Genomic DNA, 15,307 nt, shown 5'->3' with positions numbered 1-15,307 from the left:
GATTGGGTTCAGAAACTAAATAAAGACCGTGATTTTAAGCTGGAATCACATTTTTGCAATTATAATTTGTATTTTTACCCGAGTGTTATTTTCGTATTAAGGTAGACTATGTTTATTTATTTGAGATTGACCTCACACCAGGAAAAAGTATATTTGTTAATGGAGTGTTGCTACTCGCACGCTTTTTTTTTGCGGGTCAAACGAGTATGTATTAATTAAATTGTAGGATTACACTCGTTCTGAAAAAGGTTACTAAGAGTATCTGGGCCTGCTCTCAGCCAAACAGCAGTATGTAAAGAGGTACGGCCAAACTGAGCCATAAAATTAGCAGCTTCATTGCTGGGGCGGTGAACATGAGCAAAGCGGTGTTCCCGCTGTCCATGCAAACGCCTCTTCGTCTCCCCAACTAGGGACGCTACCTGAGACCGATTAATACCTTGCTCCTGGAGAAATTCTAGGGCATGTAGACTGTCAGATTCGATGATGAGGGGTTTGTCCGTCCACTCCAATGCCAAAGATACTCCTTCCTGGAGTGTTGCTACTCGCACGCTTTCACATATGGGGAGATGGTTCTGTTTCTTAGAGCATATACAACTGCATATCGTAATTATCATCCCTCGTATGTCTGTTTTTTTTTTTGAAACGGAGGCAAAAGCTTTGCCTCATCCATTAAATAAGAGAGAATAGAGTTTGTTACAAGTCACTCAATACAAGGCATGACATCACTCTCGCGAAATAATGGACCCTAATTTTTTGGCACCGGCGATGACCCAAAGGTTGGCCTCGGTCTGTATGGAGGCAAGCAAAATAGTTGGAGGAGCGCTCTTGTGCTTGAAAACCCTTGCGTTTCGCTCGTTCCAGACAGTCCACGAAACAAGCATGGTGAGGGACGCCTTAGCTTGGCGGTTTGGAGTGGCGTTGTCGCAGGTACTTGCCCACCAAGCCTCAACTGAGTCGAACAGGGGCCAACCATTGGTGTGAAGACCGAGAATATGGTATTTGTAAATGATCAAAGACCAAAGCCTTCGTGTGTAGCGGCATTTGTAGAAGAGGTGAGGCCCACATTCCTGCACTCTCATGCAGAGTGGGCAGAGACCACAGTTGGGCCACCCACGTTTTGCCAAACGATCGGCAGTCCAAATTCTGTCTTGTAGCGCCAACCAAGCGAAGAACTTGACTTTTGGGGGGGGGGGCCCAAGCCTTCCAAATCATTTTGTCCAAGGGTGTAAGAACCATCCCTAAGAATTGAGCCTTATATGCGGATGCCGCCGAGTAGATTCCACTAGCCGTATGCTTCCAGACAATGTCATCCTCGGTGAGATCATCAAGTTGGACCTCATGCAAAAGCGCCCAAAGAGTGAAGAACTGTGTGATGAGCTCCGCGGAGATGATGGTGGGCGGTTTGATCTTGAGGATCCATGCATTGAGTGAGAGGGCCTCCCGAACCTTCCAATTCTTTCTCTTTGACGCTTTGTAAATGAGCGGGGCAATGTCTTTTGGCTTGCGCCCAAGAAGCCACGGTGAGTCCCAAAACGGGGTCTTCGCACCATTGCCAATGGTGATAGTAGTGGAAGCGTAGAAAAAGCTTAGGTCCTCCTCGTCGCACGGGTTTCCCATCCCCACCCACATCTTGGTGGGCTCCTTCCATTCATACCACGGCCATCGCAACCGGAGGGCACGTGTAAACTTGTTGGTGTTGAGAACCCCAAGTCCCCCATATTGAAGTGGCCGGCAAACAATATCCCAATTGACCTTGCACTTTGCTCCCGTTGTCTTGTCCGAACCGGACCAAAGGAAAGCTCTTTCAAGTTTGTTGACTTTGAGCAAGATGGTTGGCGGAATAACTAGCGGTGTGGCGGGGTAGACCACTTGGGAGGTGATCACGGACTTGACAAGAGTCGTTCGTCCGATGGTGGTGATGTTTTTGCCCTCATAAGTTGTTAGCTTGTTAGCGGCCTTGTCCACTAGAAATTGAAGATCCACCAACTTTAGTTGCCAAACTGAGAGAGGGAGCCCCAAGTATCGTAGAGGGAAGGAAGCCCTAGCAGTCGGCAACCTCTGAGTCAAACGTCCCAAATCGAGGTGGTTGCATCGGATGGGCACAAAAGAGCTCTTGTTGAAGTTAGAACAGAGACCCGTGACCTCACCGAAGCCCCTCAAAATGTTTGCAAGGTTGTCGACGTCCCTTTTGATCGGAGCCAAGAAGACGGCCGCATCGTCTGCATAGAGGGAGGTCCTCATCATGGCTCCCCTACCCCTGATTTTGTGGAGGAGCCCCTTTCTCGTAGCCACCTCGAGAATTCTTTGGAGTGGGTCAATGGCGATGACGAAAAGCAGCGGGGATACGGGGTCCCCTTGCCGAAGGCCCTGTCCATGCTTAATTGGGTCGCCGGCAATACCATTGAGGATGATCCTCGAGGAGGAGGAGCTAAGAAGGGCTGCGATCCAGTCCCTAAACTTGCTAGGGAATCCTCGCCGTTGGAGAAGGTCGAGCAAGTACTCCCACTTCACGGTGTCGAAGGCCTTGCGGATGTCAAGCTTGAAGAGAAGTGAAGGGGTCTTGCTCTTGTGCAGGCGCCGAGCGAGGTTACGGACATACAAAAAGTTATCGTGGATGCTTCTTGTTTTGATGAAGGCGCTTTGGGCATTGGAAACGAGCTTTGACATGTAGGGGCCAAGCCTTAAGGAGAGCACCTTCGCAATAATCTTCGCGATCGCGTGGACTAGGCTAATGGGCCTATAATCGGCAATTCCCTCCGCCCATCTTTCTTTGGCAAAAGCACCACGTTGGCGGAATTGAGCCACTGGAGGTTTGACGTGTGAAGGGAGTCAAAATGGTTTATGACCCGCATGAGGTCGGCCTTGACAATGTTCCAACACCTCTTGAATAAAAGGCTTGTGAAGCCATCCGGACCCGGGGCCTTGTCACAAGGCAAATCGTTGATCGCTTCAAGTACCTCACCCTCGGTCATAGCAGAGTCAAGGTCATGGAGGTCGACGGGTTCCAAATTTAGCTCATCCCAGTTGAAATCTTTGCGGCTTAAGGGGCCCTTCTTCATGACGTTGGAAAAATGATCATGAATTACTTTCTCCTTAGCCACATGCTCAGTGACCCATCCTTGCTCATTCTTGATTCTATGGATGTGGTTTTTCCTCCTTCTAGCATTGACTCGGCGGTGGAAGAATTTAGTATTTGCGTCCCCCTCCCTAAGGTTGGAGATTCTGGCACATTGCTTCTTACGAGACCTTTCAAGCACAGACAAGGCAATGACCCGCCTCTTGAGCCTAGCCCGTAGCTCATGCTCATCATCGGACAGGACCCTACCCTCTTGGGCAATGTCAAGGTGAAGAATCACCAAAAGGGAGGCTTGGAGGTGGATTTTTGCCTTAGAGAAAAGGCCCCTACTCCACTCGGAAAGGCGAAGTGCTGTCTTTTTGAGCTTGTGGTAGAGAATTTGGTATGTCTCAGTGTGGTCGACACTTTCGCTCCACGCCTTTTGAACCACCTCGTTGAAACCTGGCATGGAAACCCAGAAGTTTTCAAATTTGAAAACCCGAGGCCTTCGCGGTCCCTTATCATCGGCAAGCAAGAGCGGGCAATGGTCGGAGAGTGAGGAGGAGAGAGCATTCAAAATATGGGAGTTGAATGTAGTGTCCCACTCTGCGTTGCAGAAGAAGGAGTCCAGCTTGCATAGGGTTGGGTTTGCCCTCTCGTTGCTCCAAGTGAATCTGCGATTTTGAAGGTGGATTTCCTTGAGCTCGTAGCTCAGGAGGGCTGCCCTGAAGCGATTGATCCTGCTACAATTGACATTTCTCTTGTTCTTGTCCGCCGCCAGGAATGGCTTGGCTTGCTTCCAAATATCCCTCGTATGTCTGGCTTGTGTGCGGATTCAATCTATGGTCATCGAAGGCCTCCTAAAATCGCGTAGTTACGTATGTCTGGCTTGTGTGCGGTGATAATCCTTGTTTCTTAGAGCATATACAACCGCGTAGTTTCGTATGTCTGGCTTGTGTGCGGTGATAATCCTTGTGTGCGGTTTCTTAGAGCATATTTGTGTGCGGATGGCGATATTTTACTTTATAATCCTGATCAAACATACATATGTTTAGGAAACGATGGTCAATTTTTTTTTATAGTAGGAACAAGCTAGCTAACCTTACTGTCAAAACCACTTGATATGATCTCTCCCGTCAGCGTCGTCATCGAGTACAACTGTACGTACTAAACAACGTTTCAAGCATATGTGGTTGGTCGATCGATTTCTGGTCCATTCCAACAATTTATGATCGGATGGTCCACTGAAATGAGCATCAGAGAAACTTGTTGTCGCATGCCCGTCGCGATTCATAATGATAAAATTCAAATGAATGGATGGATCGATGAGGGATGACATACGTCCGTACCGATGGGATACTATCGTTTGAAAATTGAGTAATACATCGAATGCATACTAGTTGGTGCTAGTATGTGATACGAGGAAAACAAAAAATTTATCGTTCCAACATTGAGTAATACGTACTTCCTCTGTTCCTAAATTTTTGTCTTTCTAAAGATTTTAATAAGTGATTACATATGGAGCAAATTGAATGAATCTACACTCTAAAATGTATCTATATACATCCGTATGCGGTAGTCCATTTGAAATCTCTAAAAAGACAAATAATTAGGAACGGATGGAGTACATCGAAGGCTAGTTGGTGCTTGTACCAATGGGATACTATCGTTTGATCTGTTATTTAGGATTAATAGCTAGTCAGTTAAACAACCATTCAAATATGAGATAACGTATTATACTACTCTCTTCGTCCGGAAATACTTGTCATCAAAATTGATAAAAGTAGATGTATCTAGACGTATTTTAGTTCTAGATACATTCCTTTTTATCCATTTTGATGACAAGTATTTTCGAACGGAGGGAGTATATATATAACAACTTTTTGTTCATTCGGATTTGATTGTGTCATAGTTCTATAGATGAAATTCGGTTTAGCATTGGATAAACTGCATTGCTGATATTGATCCCAAGAAAAAAACAATAATTACAGCTAGTCCGTGAATAGTCAGCCATCGCACTGTAAAGATAGGATAGATTCGATACATGGTCATTGAGAGCCTTCTTAAAGAATCTACTAAATTCTATATATATATCCGCATGTACGCGCCCAAAACAGAACACACCATATAAGCGTCCAAAACAGGGCACACCTTCGGAACTACCTAGCGAGCCATAGAAACATGGCCGGCCGGCCGTCCTACTAAACCCCGGCCATCCTACAACGCCTAGGCAGCCAGCTCTCGACCTCCACCCCAGACGGTGGCCATGGCGAAGCCCCCGGCGCAGGGGGCCCCTGGATCAGCGTACAATCTCGTGGAAACGAAGCCGCCCCTGCCCGCGAAGCTCGGCCCACGCGGCGCGGCGTTGGGGGCAACGAAGATGGCCTCGACGTACGACATGGTGGAGCCCATGAAGTACCTGTACGTAAGCGTGGTGAAGGCGCGCGACCTGCCCACCATGGACGTCACCGGCGCGCTGGACCCGTACGTGGAGGTGAAGCTGGGCAACTTCAAAGGCGTGACCAAGCACCTGGTGAAGAACCACAACCCCGCGTGGCGCCAGACGTTCGCCTTCTCCTTCGCCAACCTACAGTCCAACCAGCTGGAGGTCATCGTCAAGGACAAGGACACGATCCGCGACGACTTCGTCGGCCGCGTCGTGTTGGCCGTGTCCGACATCCCCGAGTGCATCCCGCCCGACAGCCCGCTGGCCCCACAGTGGTACAACCTCTCTGACGCCGATGGGGAGAGATTCCACCACGGCCACAGCCTCGGCGAGATTATGCTCGCCGTCTGGATCGGCACCCAGGCCGACGAAGCATTCCCAGAAGCGTATCACTCGGGCGCTCACCCGCTATCGACCGCGGGGCTCACTAACACGCGCTCCAAGGTGTATTACTCCCCCAAGCTCATCTACCTCAAGGTCTGTGTCATCGGGGCGAAGGACCTCATCGGCACGGAGAATTCAAAGGACCCGCCGGTCAAGCCCACCATCGCCAAGATCCAGATGGGCGGCCAGATCCGCCGGACACGACTGGGGCAGCCGCCGGCGAACCCGGTGTGGAACGACGAGTTCATGTTCGTGGCATGCGAGCCGTTTGAGGACCCGCTGGTGGTGACGGTAGAGGAGAAGGTCGCTGCCGGGAGAGACGAGCCCATCGGCCGCATCATCATCCCCGTGGCGGCAAACGTGCCACGCAACGACCTGGCCAAGTCGGTGCCGTCGAAATGGTTCAACTTGTCGCGCGGGATGACGGTGGAACAGTCGGCGGCCGATGTCACGACGGGGACCAAGCACCGGGAGCATTCGAAGACGTTCGCCAGCAAGATCCACCTCAAGATGAGCCTAGAGACGGCGTACCATGTGCTAGACGAGTCGACGCATTACACTAGCGACTTGCAGCCAGCGGCAAAGAAGCTACGGAAGAGTGCCATCGGCTTGCTCGAGGTGGGCATCCTCAGCGCACGCGGCCTCGGCGACAACAAGAACCCCTACTGCGTCGCCAAGTACGGCGCCAAGTGGGTGCGCACACGCACGCTGCTCGGTACCGCGGCACACGCGTGGAATGAGCAGTACATCTGGGAGGTGTTTGACCTCGGCACCGTCATCACTGTCGCCGTCTTCAACAACAAAAATCTAGAAGGCCATGGCGACACCAAGGACGAGAGGATCGGCAAGGTGCGCGTCCGCCTCTCGGCGTTGGAGTCAGACCGAGTGTACACGCACTACTACCCGCTCATGGCGCTGACCCCGGGTGGGCTGAAGAAGACGGGGGAGCTCCACTTGGCAGTCCGGTTCACTTGCACGGCGTGGGCCAACATGCTGGCACAGTATGGGCGACCGCTGTTGCCCAAGATGCACTACACGAGCCCCATCTCCGTGCTGCAGCTGAACTCCCTCCGATTCCTGGCGATGCAGATGGTGGCAACGCGGCTAGGCAAAGCGGAGCCGCCGCTGCGTCGAGAGGTGGTGGAGTACATACTGGACACGGACTCGCACATGTTCAGCCTGCGCCGGAGCAAGGCTAACTTCAACCGCATCATCTCGCTCTTCTCCGGCGCCTTGGCGGCTGGCAAGTGGTTCGACAACGTTTGCAAGTGGAAGAACCCGCTGACTACCAGCCTCGTCCATGTGTTGTTCTTGATCCTTGTGTGCTACCCGGAGCTGATCTTGTCGACGGTGTTCTTGTACATATCCCTGATCGGGGTGTGGAACTACCGGCGACGGCCGCGTAACCCGCCGCACATGGACACGGCGTTGTCGCATGCGGAGCAGGCGCAGCCGGACGAGCTGGATGAGGAGTTCGACACGTTCCCGACGTCCAAGCCGGGCGATGTGGTGCGTATGAGGTACGACCGGCTGAGGAGTGTCGCCGGCAGGGTGCAGACGGTGGTCGGTGACCTGGCAATGCAGGGAGAGCGCGCCCAGTCCCTGCTCAACTGGCGCGACCCTAGGGCCACCGCTATGTTCATCACACTCTCATTCATCATCGCCATCGTACTCTACGTAACGCCATTTCAGTTGGTGGCCGTCCTCGCCGGCCTGTACCTCCTCCGGCACCCCCGGCTCCGGAGCAAGCAGCCGTCGGCGCCCTTCAACTTCTACAAGCGCCTCCCAGCCAAGGGTGATATGCTCCTATGACCAAGCCATTGATTTTCTTGCATGGAGTTTACACTTTTATTAGAGTATTTAACCAAAAACTACCACAATTCGTGGAAACGTGACAGAAAACTACTCCCTCCGTTCTGAATTATTTGTCTTAGATTTGTCTAGATACGGAGGTATCTAGCACTAAAATGAGTCTAGATACATCCGTATCTAGACAAATCCAAGACAACTAATTCGGAACGGAGGGAGTACCACTTTACGATTTTGTCCCGAAAACTACCACTTTTTTATTAATCCGTGACAAAAAACTACCATGTGTGAAAACTGCTCGCTTTGCTTGGGTTAAACGTGAATCTGACTGCCCGACCCCACACATAAACGGGCTAAAAATGCAATCGGATCCCTAGTTTTTCTTCAAAAAAGCAATCGGGTCCTCCGCCTCCTTCTCCTCGTCGCCGGCCTCCTCCTTCCCCAACCGCTTGCCGCCGGCGGACGGGAACGGCTGCTGCTGCGGCGAGTCCACGTCGGCACGCTGGCGGGAGCGCGCGGCAGCGGGCGTGGCGCGTGCGCGCGCAGAGCAAGCCGCAGGGCGTGGAAGAGGATGCCAGGCGCGGCCGAACACGGCGGGGCGCGAGCGGCCAAGGTCGGCCGGGGTCAGGATCTCGCCAGGATCCCCCTCCTCCGCCCGCTCGGGGCCGCCGCGGGCGCAGGCGCGCCGGGTGCGTCCTCCAGGAGATGGCCGTGTGCTTCGGCTGGCATCTCTCCGACGAGGATGGCTGGGGCCTCCTCGGCACCTCCTACGGCGGCCGCATCCCGAGGAAGGCCGACCGGCGCCAGAGCACCGGCAGCGGCAGCGGCAGCAACAGAGCCCCCCGCGGCGGCGGCGCCCTGTTCGACACCGGGGCGGCCGACCCGGACGGGCCGAGGGGGCACGCTGGCACCTGGTTTGTGGGCCCAAGCGGTCAGTTTTGTGCTTAGCGCGGGCGAAGCGAGCGATTTCGCGACTTGGTAGTTTTTTGCCACGGATTAGGGAAAAAGTGGTAGTTTTTCGCACAAAATCGTAAAGTGGTAGTTTTTCGACACGTTTCCATGAAATGTGGTAGTTTTTGGTTAAATACTCCTTTTATTAGTATACCATATACATTCACTACCACACTACTCCATGGGATCACACGATGGATATCAATCACTTTCTCCCTTAAGGAAGCGGGAACATATGTAAGGTTGGATGAAATATTCTGATGGCAGGAAAGGGAAGCTTACGTCTTTTTTAAGTACTTCCTCCGATCTATATCACATCTGTTTGAGTGACAAATAATATGGATCAAGGGGTAGTAGAGAAAAGTCAATACCATGTGAGATAGTTAAGACGACTTTTGAGTAAAACCGGTCCACCACCCTTACAATCTATTGTGGTACTAAAGTAGAGAGAACATGGCAAGGTGAAGTATACATACTACTGCCTCCATCTGAAAATACTTTATCCATTTCTCCGATAAGTATTTTCGGACGGATGGAATATTTGTCTTCCTATCTCACACCAGCAGTAAGCAAGGTGGCATGCATATCTAGGCAGAGTACGCACCTAGGTGGTTGCAGTGCGTGGTAGAGCATCCCCTCGTGGGTCATCGCTCATCGATGGATCCTGACTTTGAATTATGAATCATGCATGGCCATCGTCTTCTTCGTTACTACATACGCACGACCGTGGAGCAGCATCCATCTCGCTCGTCTCATAAATACTTGGAATGGACCAGAAATTGATCCATCAACCACCCTTTGTCCAATGTCGAAACACACGCCCACACACACTGGGGCATTGCATTTGTAGACAAGGCTGATGTGTAGGGAAGCTACTTACAGCAGGAATTGAACCTAGCTTCGGACATGCAAATTACTGCTACCGCGTACCTGCATGGCGTGCACGATCAGGTGATTAATCGCTGGCCTAGATTCTGTTTTTTTAGGGGACTCGCTCGCCTAGATAACTAGATAATTCCCCCGCGCGTTGCTGCGGGATTTTCTTGAAATTATTTTGCTGAAATTCTGTTGAGCAAAATAGAAGTAATGAATTTATTTGACTTGATTATTTGATAGATGCATAAAAGTTTCATAAGATAAACATCATAATATGTGGCTAAATTTCTTGGAGTTATCAACGCTGGTGCCTTCTTCCTTGTGAACAAAATGTACATGTGGGATTCCTTTCTTGATGTACTCAAAGATGTATTTGCCAGCCTTGAATGGATGATCCTTTGTCGTGTCGTCTTGAAAACAGGCGCTGGTTGTTGGCAGTTTCGTAGCATTATATATCCTCTATGTACTTTTTGTGTGGCTTCTCTTGTTGAATGCGTTGCTGAAGGTGGCAGAACTTTTCTTGGTGCATCAGATTGCATGCTGTAGGAAAATAGGGATGCATATCGTTAATTGCGTAGAAGGAACTTAGAAAAGAAACTATGTATGTAACAGTCGTACCTGTTCCTGCTGGTTGTCCATGTACTTGCGAAAGCAAATATTTATTTGTGGTGAAGATGAACTTGTAGGGATACAATGAACAATGGTATGGGTGTGTTGTTATATATAGATGTGTGGCAGTCATAAAAACATGTAACCGAAAGATATTGTTTTTAAAATAGTTATTAATACACAACAAATATGGCAGTGAATATATAGAAAATTACAGATGGTACTTATATTAATATGGCACATGTATGTAAGATTTGGGCATGGTGATTGTTTGTTTGGATTCCTAGCAAAGAAAAGAGTTGGTTGGAATGGCCATTCACAGTACTGTCATTATCGTGGCCCGGTTAAATAGAAAATTAAAATAAAATAAACTACTATCCAGGGAGTGTAATTTGCCTGGCCTAGGCGTTCCATGTCATGTGATTGGACATGGTTCCGAACCAGTCTGGCGTTAATCTGAGTCAGAAGCAGGGTTGGTATCTAAAATCTAAAAATTTGTAAGCAGTGAAGGCTAGCCTGTGCGGCATTTTCTGCCGTTTATGAGAGTTTTGACGCGATACATACTCTGTAAAGGAAAGAAAGATGACATTATAATAGAGATCCTGATGTTAACATTCGAAATGTAGTGCAAACACAGTTCGGTATTTATAGATTTATGACTAAAAGTACCCTCGTAAACTCATACACGTTGAGCAATGGTACTCTGGTGGTTTTAAGGGGAAAAGAGGAAAGACAAAGAGAAACTCGATGCATTCAAGCATTATCCAGTAATGAAAACCTTTCCTGTATGATTGTCTTCTCCACATGTTAACATGTGGCATGAATAGTAAGAACCTTCCTGTTTGATTGTCTCCTCCGCATGTTAACATCTGTCATGAAGAGTGATATAAGATTTCAGTCTAGGTGTGTTACATGAATGGAAAATCTAAAATTTATAAGCAGTCAAGGACATAGCAGGAAGCTAGGACATGATGCATAAAAAAAAAGTTTCTGGGTTACAATGGAAGCTCAACAAATAAATATTGAATGAAGCAAAATTATATTGAGATTGATACTGAGCAAACAAAATTACGGAATTAGCAACTGAGGAGAATTTGGGAATATTATGTACCAGTAGAAGGCAGAAACCAAATTCGCTTGTGTTTGCAGTGAGGGAAACCCAATGAAGATGACCACCTGGGCATAGTTGAGCATGCAGTACCTGCGAAAGTACAAATTTTTTATGCAATCAACAATATATCATACATAGAGAATATGGAGGAAATGGCAGGGAGTTGCTCACCGGAAGAAGCATGAGTGGTGTGGTAGAGACCTGATGGGAAGGAAATGAGGTGAGGCCGAGCAGACTTTAAAGAGCAATGCATTAGTTTCTTATGGAGATGGTGGGGAGAGGAAGTGAAGCGCCTGGAACATTATTACGAGAGGGAGCGTCCGACATCAATTAGTCAGCTGGCTGTTCGCTATCCATCGTGACCAGGGAAGATACACAGGGTGGGCCGGTGCCGGTGGAAGCAATGGGCTACGGAGAGGATGTACAGTAGGCCGTGTAAGGTTGCTATGGCCCTTTTCATAAGAATATATATATGATTATATATGGAAAAAAAGAGGAAATTCTCTTGCGACGAACAGAGTAGTGAGTACAGTACCTTCAAGTCGACAGATAGCGTTGCTGTAGTCTGGAGCTCGTTGTTGTTGCCAGCAAACCAATAACCAAGAGGTAGTGCATAAATCTGTGCTGGATTAGCCGGGACGGCATCCGAGGCAGGAGGTTCTTGCTGACGCCGGCGCCAAGTTCGGATGGGCAGCAGCGAGTCCATGGTTGAGCAGCCCGACACCGATCCCCAACCATGACACCACTGGCCGCTGCTCCGTTGCGAACTAGTCGTGGCAGGCACCGCAAGTATGGATGAGAGTGAATGGGGAGGAGGGAAGGAGGTGGCCACCGCGGAAGGAGTGTTGTGCGACGGGAGGAAGGGTGGATGCCAACTTGGTAGTGAGGCATGGCGGAGAGGGATGGAGCGGCGAGGGGATCGACCAACGGATCCTGGGCGGGGCGGCGAGGCAGGGTGTGCAGTGCCACTAGTAGAAAAAGGGTCAAACGTGAAGCACATTAGTGACGGTTTGTATTAGAGCCGGCACAAATGTATACATTAGTGCCGGTTCCAACGGCTAGCCGGGCCGCTCTCATTAGTACCGGTTCGTGGCTAACCTTTAGCACCGGTTCGTGCCACGAACCGGTACTAATGAGGGTGGTGGCAGGATGTTGTCAGTCTAGGCCCCCTCCAGCACCTTTAGTACCGGTTCGTGCCACGAACCGGTACTATAGGTCCTCCTGCATATAAACCCTTCGTCCAGCTCGCTCTGTTCTTCTCCCTTTCCCCTCTCCTCTCCTCTCTGTTCTTCCTCTTCTCCCCTCGAGCTCGTCACACATTTTGCCCAAAATTTGTCAAGATTTGAAGGCCCCCATCCATTCAAGTGATCACAAAGGTTAGCAACTTTGTCCTTTCATCTCTCATTGCTAGATTAGCTCTTGCAATACTTTATATAGTTATTAATTTATGAGTTTAGTAATTTGGGAGGAAATATATATATGTGCAAGTATTTGATTTATATGCAATTTGAGGTCAAAATAACACTTAGTTTTCATATGTAGGTGTGGTTTACTTAGTGCCTTCTAAATCTCCATCGTAACCACCGTCGATCGCCCGCACCGTCCCGTCGCCGGCACCACCTTGTGGTGAGCCTCTTGTTCATGAAATTTTATATAAAAAATTGATGTTTGTGTGATTTGGATATATAGTTACTCGTATAATAATTATCTTACCCGTACGTTGTTTGTTATACATAGTGCCATGGTTTTGATATCCGTCCCCGTCGGCCCTCGTCCTTGTTATGATTCGGATGTGGTATATTCTCTTTTAAAACTATTTGTTGCATTTCGTGTTTATGACAAATTATGCCCATCAAGTTGACATAGATATTTTCATCTAGGAGGTATGTGAACCGGAAATTCCAACCGACCCTATTGTCGAGAGGTTAAATTTAGTTGAAAGAGAAAACGAGTACTTGAAAGAAAAATTGAAAAGAATTGAGGGGGAGAAGATGGAATTGGAGTTGCATGTTGCCGATGTCGTCGATGATCACAAGATCAAGATGGAGAAAATGCGCTTGAAGATTAGAAAGATTAGAAAATATGCCATCGATAGTGAGGCTTGGTATCATTATGCTGTTGGATCAATTGTTACCTTAGTTGCGATCTTGATCGCATTTGTTGTTGCATTTAAATGCTTTAGCTAGAGAGTTATTTGTTTGTTGCATTTAAGTGTTGTATGAACTTTATGTATGAACTTGTATTAATTTGGTCTATTCGGTGTTGTGTAATGAAGATGAGCCGGCAATGGATGTACGATGACCGATGCTCTCCCCAGTTCGTTGAGGGCGTGCATACTTTTCTGCTTGCGGCTGAGGAAAACAAGCGGGCGGGTGGTTTTATGCCTTGTCCATGTGCTGGCTGTAAGAATGGTCGCAATTACTCTACGTCGAAAATCATTCACGTCCACCTGTTTGAGTCCGGTTTCATGCCCCAGTATAATGTTTGGACCAAACACGGAGAAAGAGGGGTTATGATGGAAGACAATGAAGAAGAAGAGGACGACGACAGCTATCCTGGCCATGGGTTCCCTGAATACGATGATATAACAATGGGGGAAGAAGCTGAGCCGATAATGCGGGAAGAATCTGAAGAAGAGGCATCAGATGAGCTCGTTGATGATCTAGGTCGGGCCATTGCCGATGCAAAGAGAAACTGCGCAAGTGATTTGGAGAAGAAGAAGTTGCAGCGCATGTTAGAGGATCACAAAAAATTATTGTAGCCGAATTGCGTAGGTGACAAGAAAAAGCTGGGCACCATACTGGGATTGCTGCAATGGAAGGCAGAGAATGGTGTATCTGACAAGGAATTTGGAAAGTTGCTGGTAATGATAAAGGATATGCTTCCAAAGGACAACGAATTGCCCGTGAGTACGTATGAAGCAAAGAAGGTTGTCTGCCCTCTAGGGTTAGAGGTGCAGAAGATACATGCATGCCCTAATGATTGCATCCTCTACCGCGGTGACTACGAGGATTTGAACGCTTGCCCGGTATGTGGTGCATTGCGCTATAAGATCAGCCGCGATGAGCATGGTGATATCGAGGGTGAGCGCCCCAGGAAGAAGATTCCTGCCAAGGTGATGTGGTATTCTCCTATAATACCACGGTTGAAACGTTTGTCCCAAAACAAAGAGCATGCCAAGGCGATGCGATGGCACAGAGAAGACCGTAAGAAAGACAGAAAGTTGAGAGTACCCACTGACGAGTCGCAGTGGAGAAAAATCGAAAGAAAGTACGGAAAGGAGTTTGCAGATGACACAAGGAGCGTATGGTTTGGTCTAAGCGCAGATGGCATTAATTCTTTTGGGGAGCAGAGCAGCAACCATAGCACCTGGCCTGTGACTCTATGTTTGTATAACCTTCCTCCTTGGTTGTGCATGAAGCGAAAGTTCATTATGATGCCAGTGCTCATCCAAGGCCCTAAGCAACCCGGCAATGACATTGATGTGTACCTAAGGCCATTAGTTGAAGAACTCTTACAACTGTGGAATGGAACAGGTGTACGTGCGTGGGATGAGCACATGGGGGAAGAATTTGACCTAAAGGCGTTGCTGTTCGTGACCATCAATGATTGGCCAGCTCTCAGTAACCTATCAGGACAGACAAACAAGGGATACCGCGGATGCACGCACTGTTTGGATGATACCGACAGTATATATTTGAATAGTTATAAGAAGAATGTGTACCTAGGACATCGTCGATTTCTTCCGAGCAGGCATCCCGTAAGAAAGAAAGGCAAGCTACGAAAATTTCAGTTTCCCTCTCTGTTTGTTCCTCTGTTTCCGTCTCCGTCGCCGTCGCCGCTGCCCTCGATCGTCTTCGTCGCCGCTCGTCTCCGTCGCCACCCCCGTCCCCGTCGCCGCCCCCGTCCCCGTCGCCGCCCTCGTCTCCGTCGCCACCCCGGGCCCGTCCCCGTCGCGCCGTCCCCGTCCCTGTCGCGCCGTCCCCGTCGTCGCCGCCCCGGCCATCGCCTCGCCGTCGCCGTCGCCCCCTGTGAGCTCTCCCCCTCTAACCCCTCTCCCTCGCCC

At 49.2% G+C, this 15,307-nt stretch overlaps 1 protein-coding gene across 1 annotated transcript; it reads left to right on the top strand.

Moving 5' to 3' along the window:
- Window positions 1-5,262: 5,262 nt before the first annotated feature.
- Window positions 5,263-7,782, top strand: LOC119299270 (FT-interacting protein 7-like). Its single transcript, XM_037576515.1, has one exon. The coding sequence runs from the start codon at window positions 5,322-5,324 to the stop codon at window positions 7,695-7,697; it is 2,376 nt and encodes a 791-aa protein (XP_037432412.1). The 5' UTR covers window positions 5,263-5,321; the 3' UTR covers window positions 7,698-7,782.
- The last annotated feature ends 7,525 nt before the right edge of the window (window positions 7,783-15,307 follow it).

The sequence above is a fragment of the Triticum dicoccoides genome, chromosome 1B, assembly GCF_002162155.2.
Source record: "Triticum dicoccoides isolate Atlit2015 ecotype Zavitan chromosome 1B, WEW_v2.0, whole genome shotgun sequence".
Taxonomy (NCBI): domain Eukaryota; kingdom Viridiplantae; phylum Streptophyta; class Magnoliopsida; order Poales; family Poaceae; genus Triticum; species Triticum dicoccoides.
This window is presented reverse-complemented; position numbering and strand designations above follow the sequence as displayed.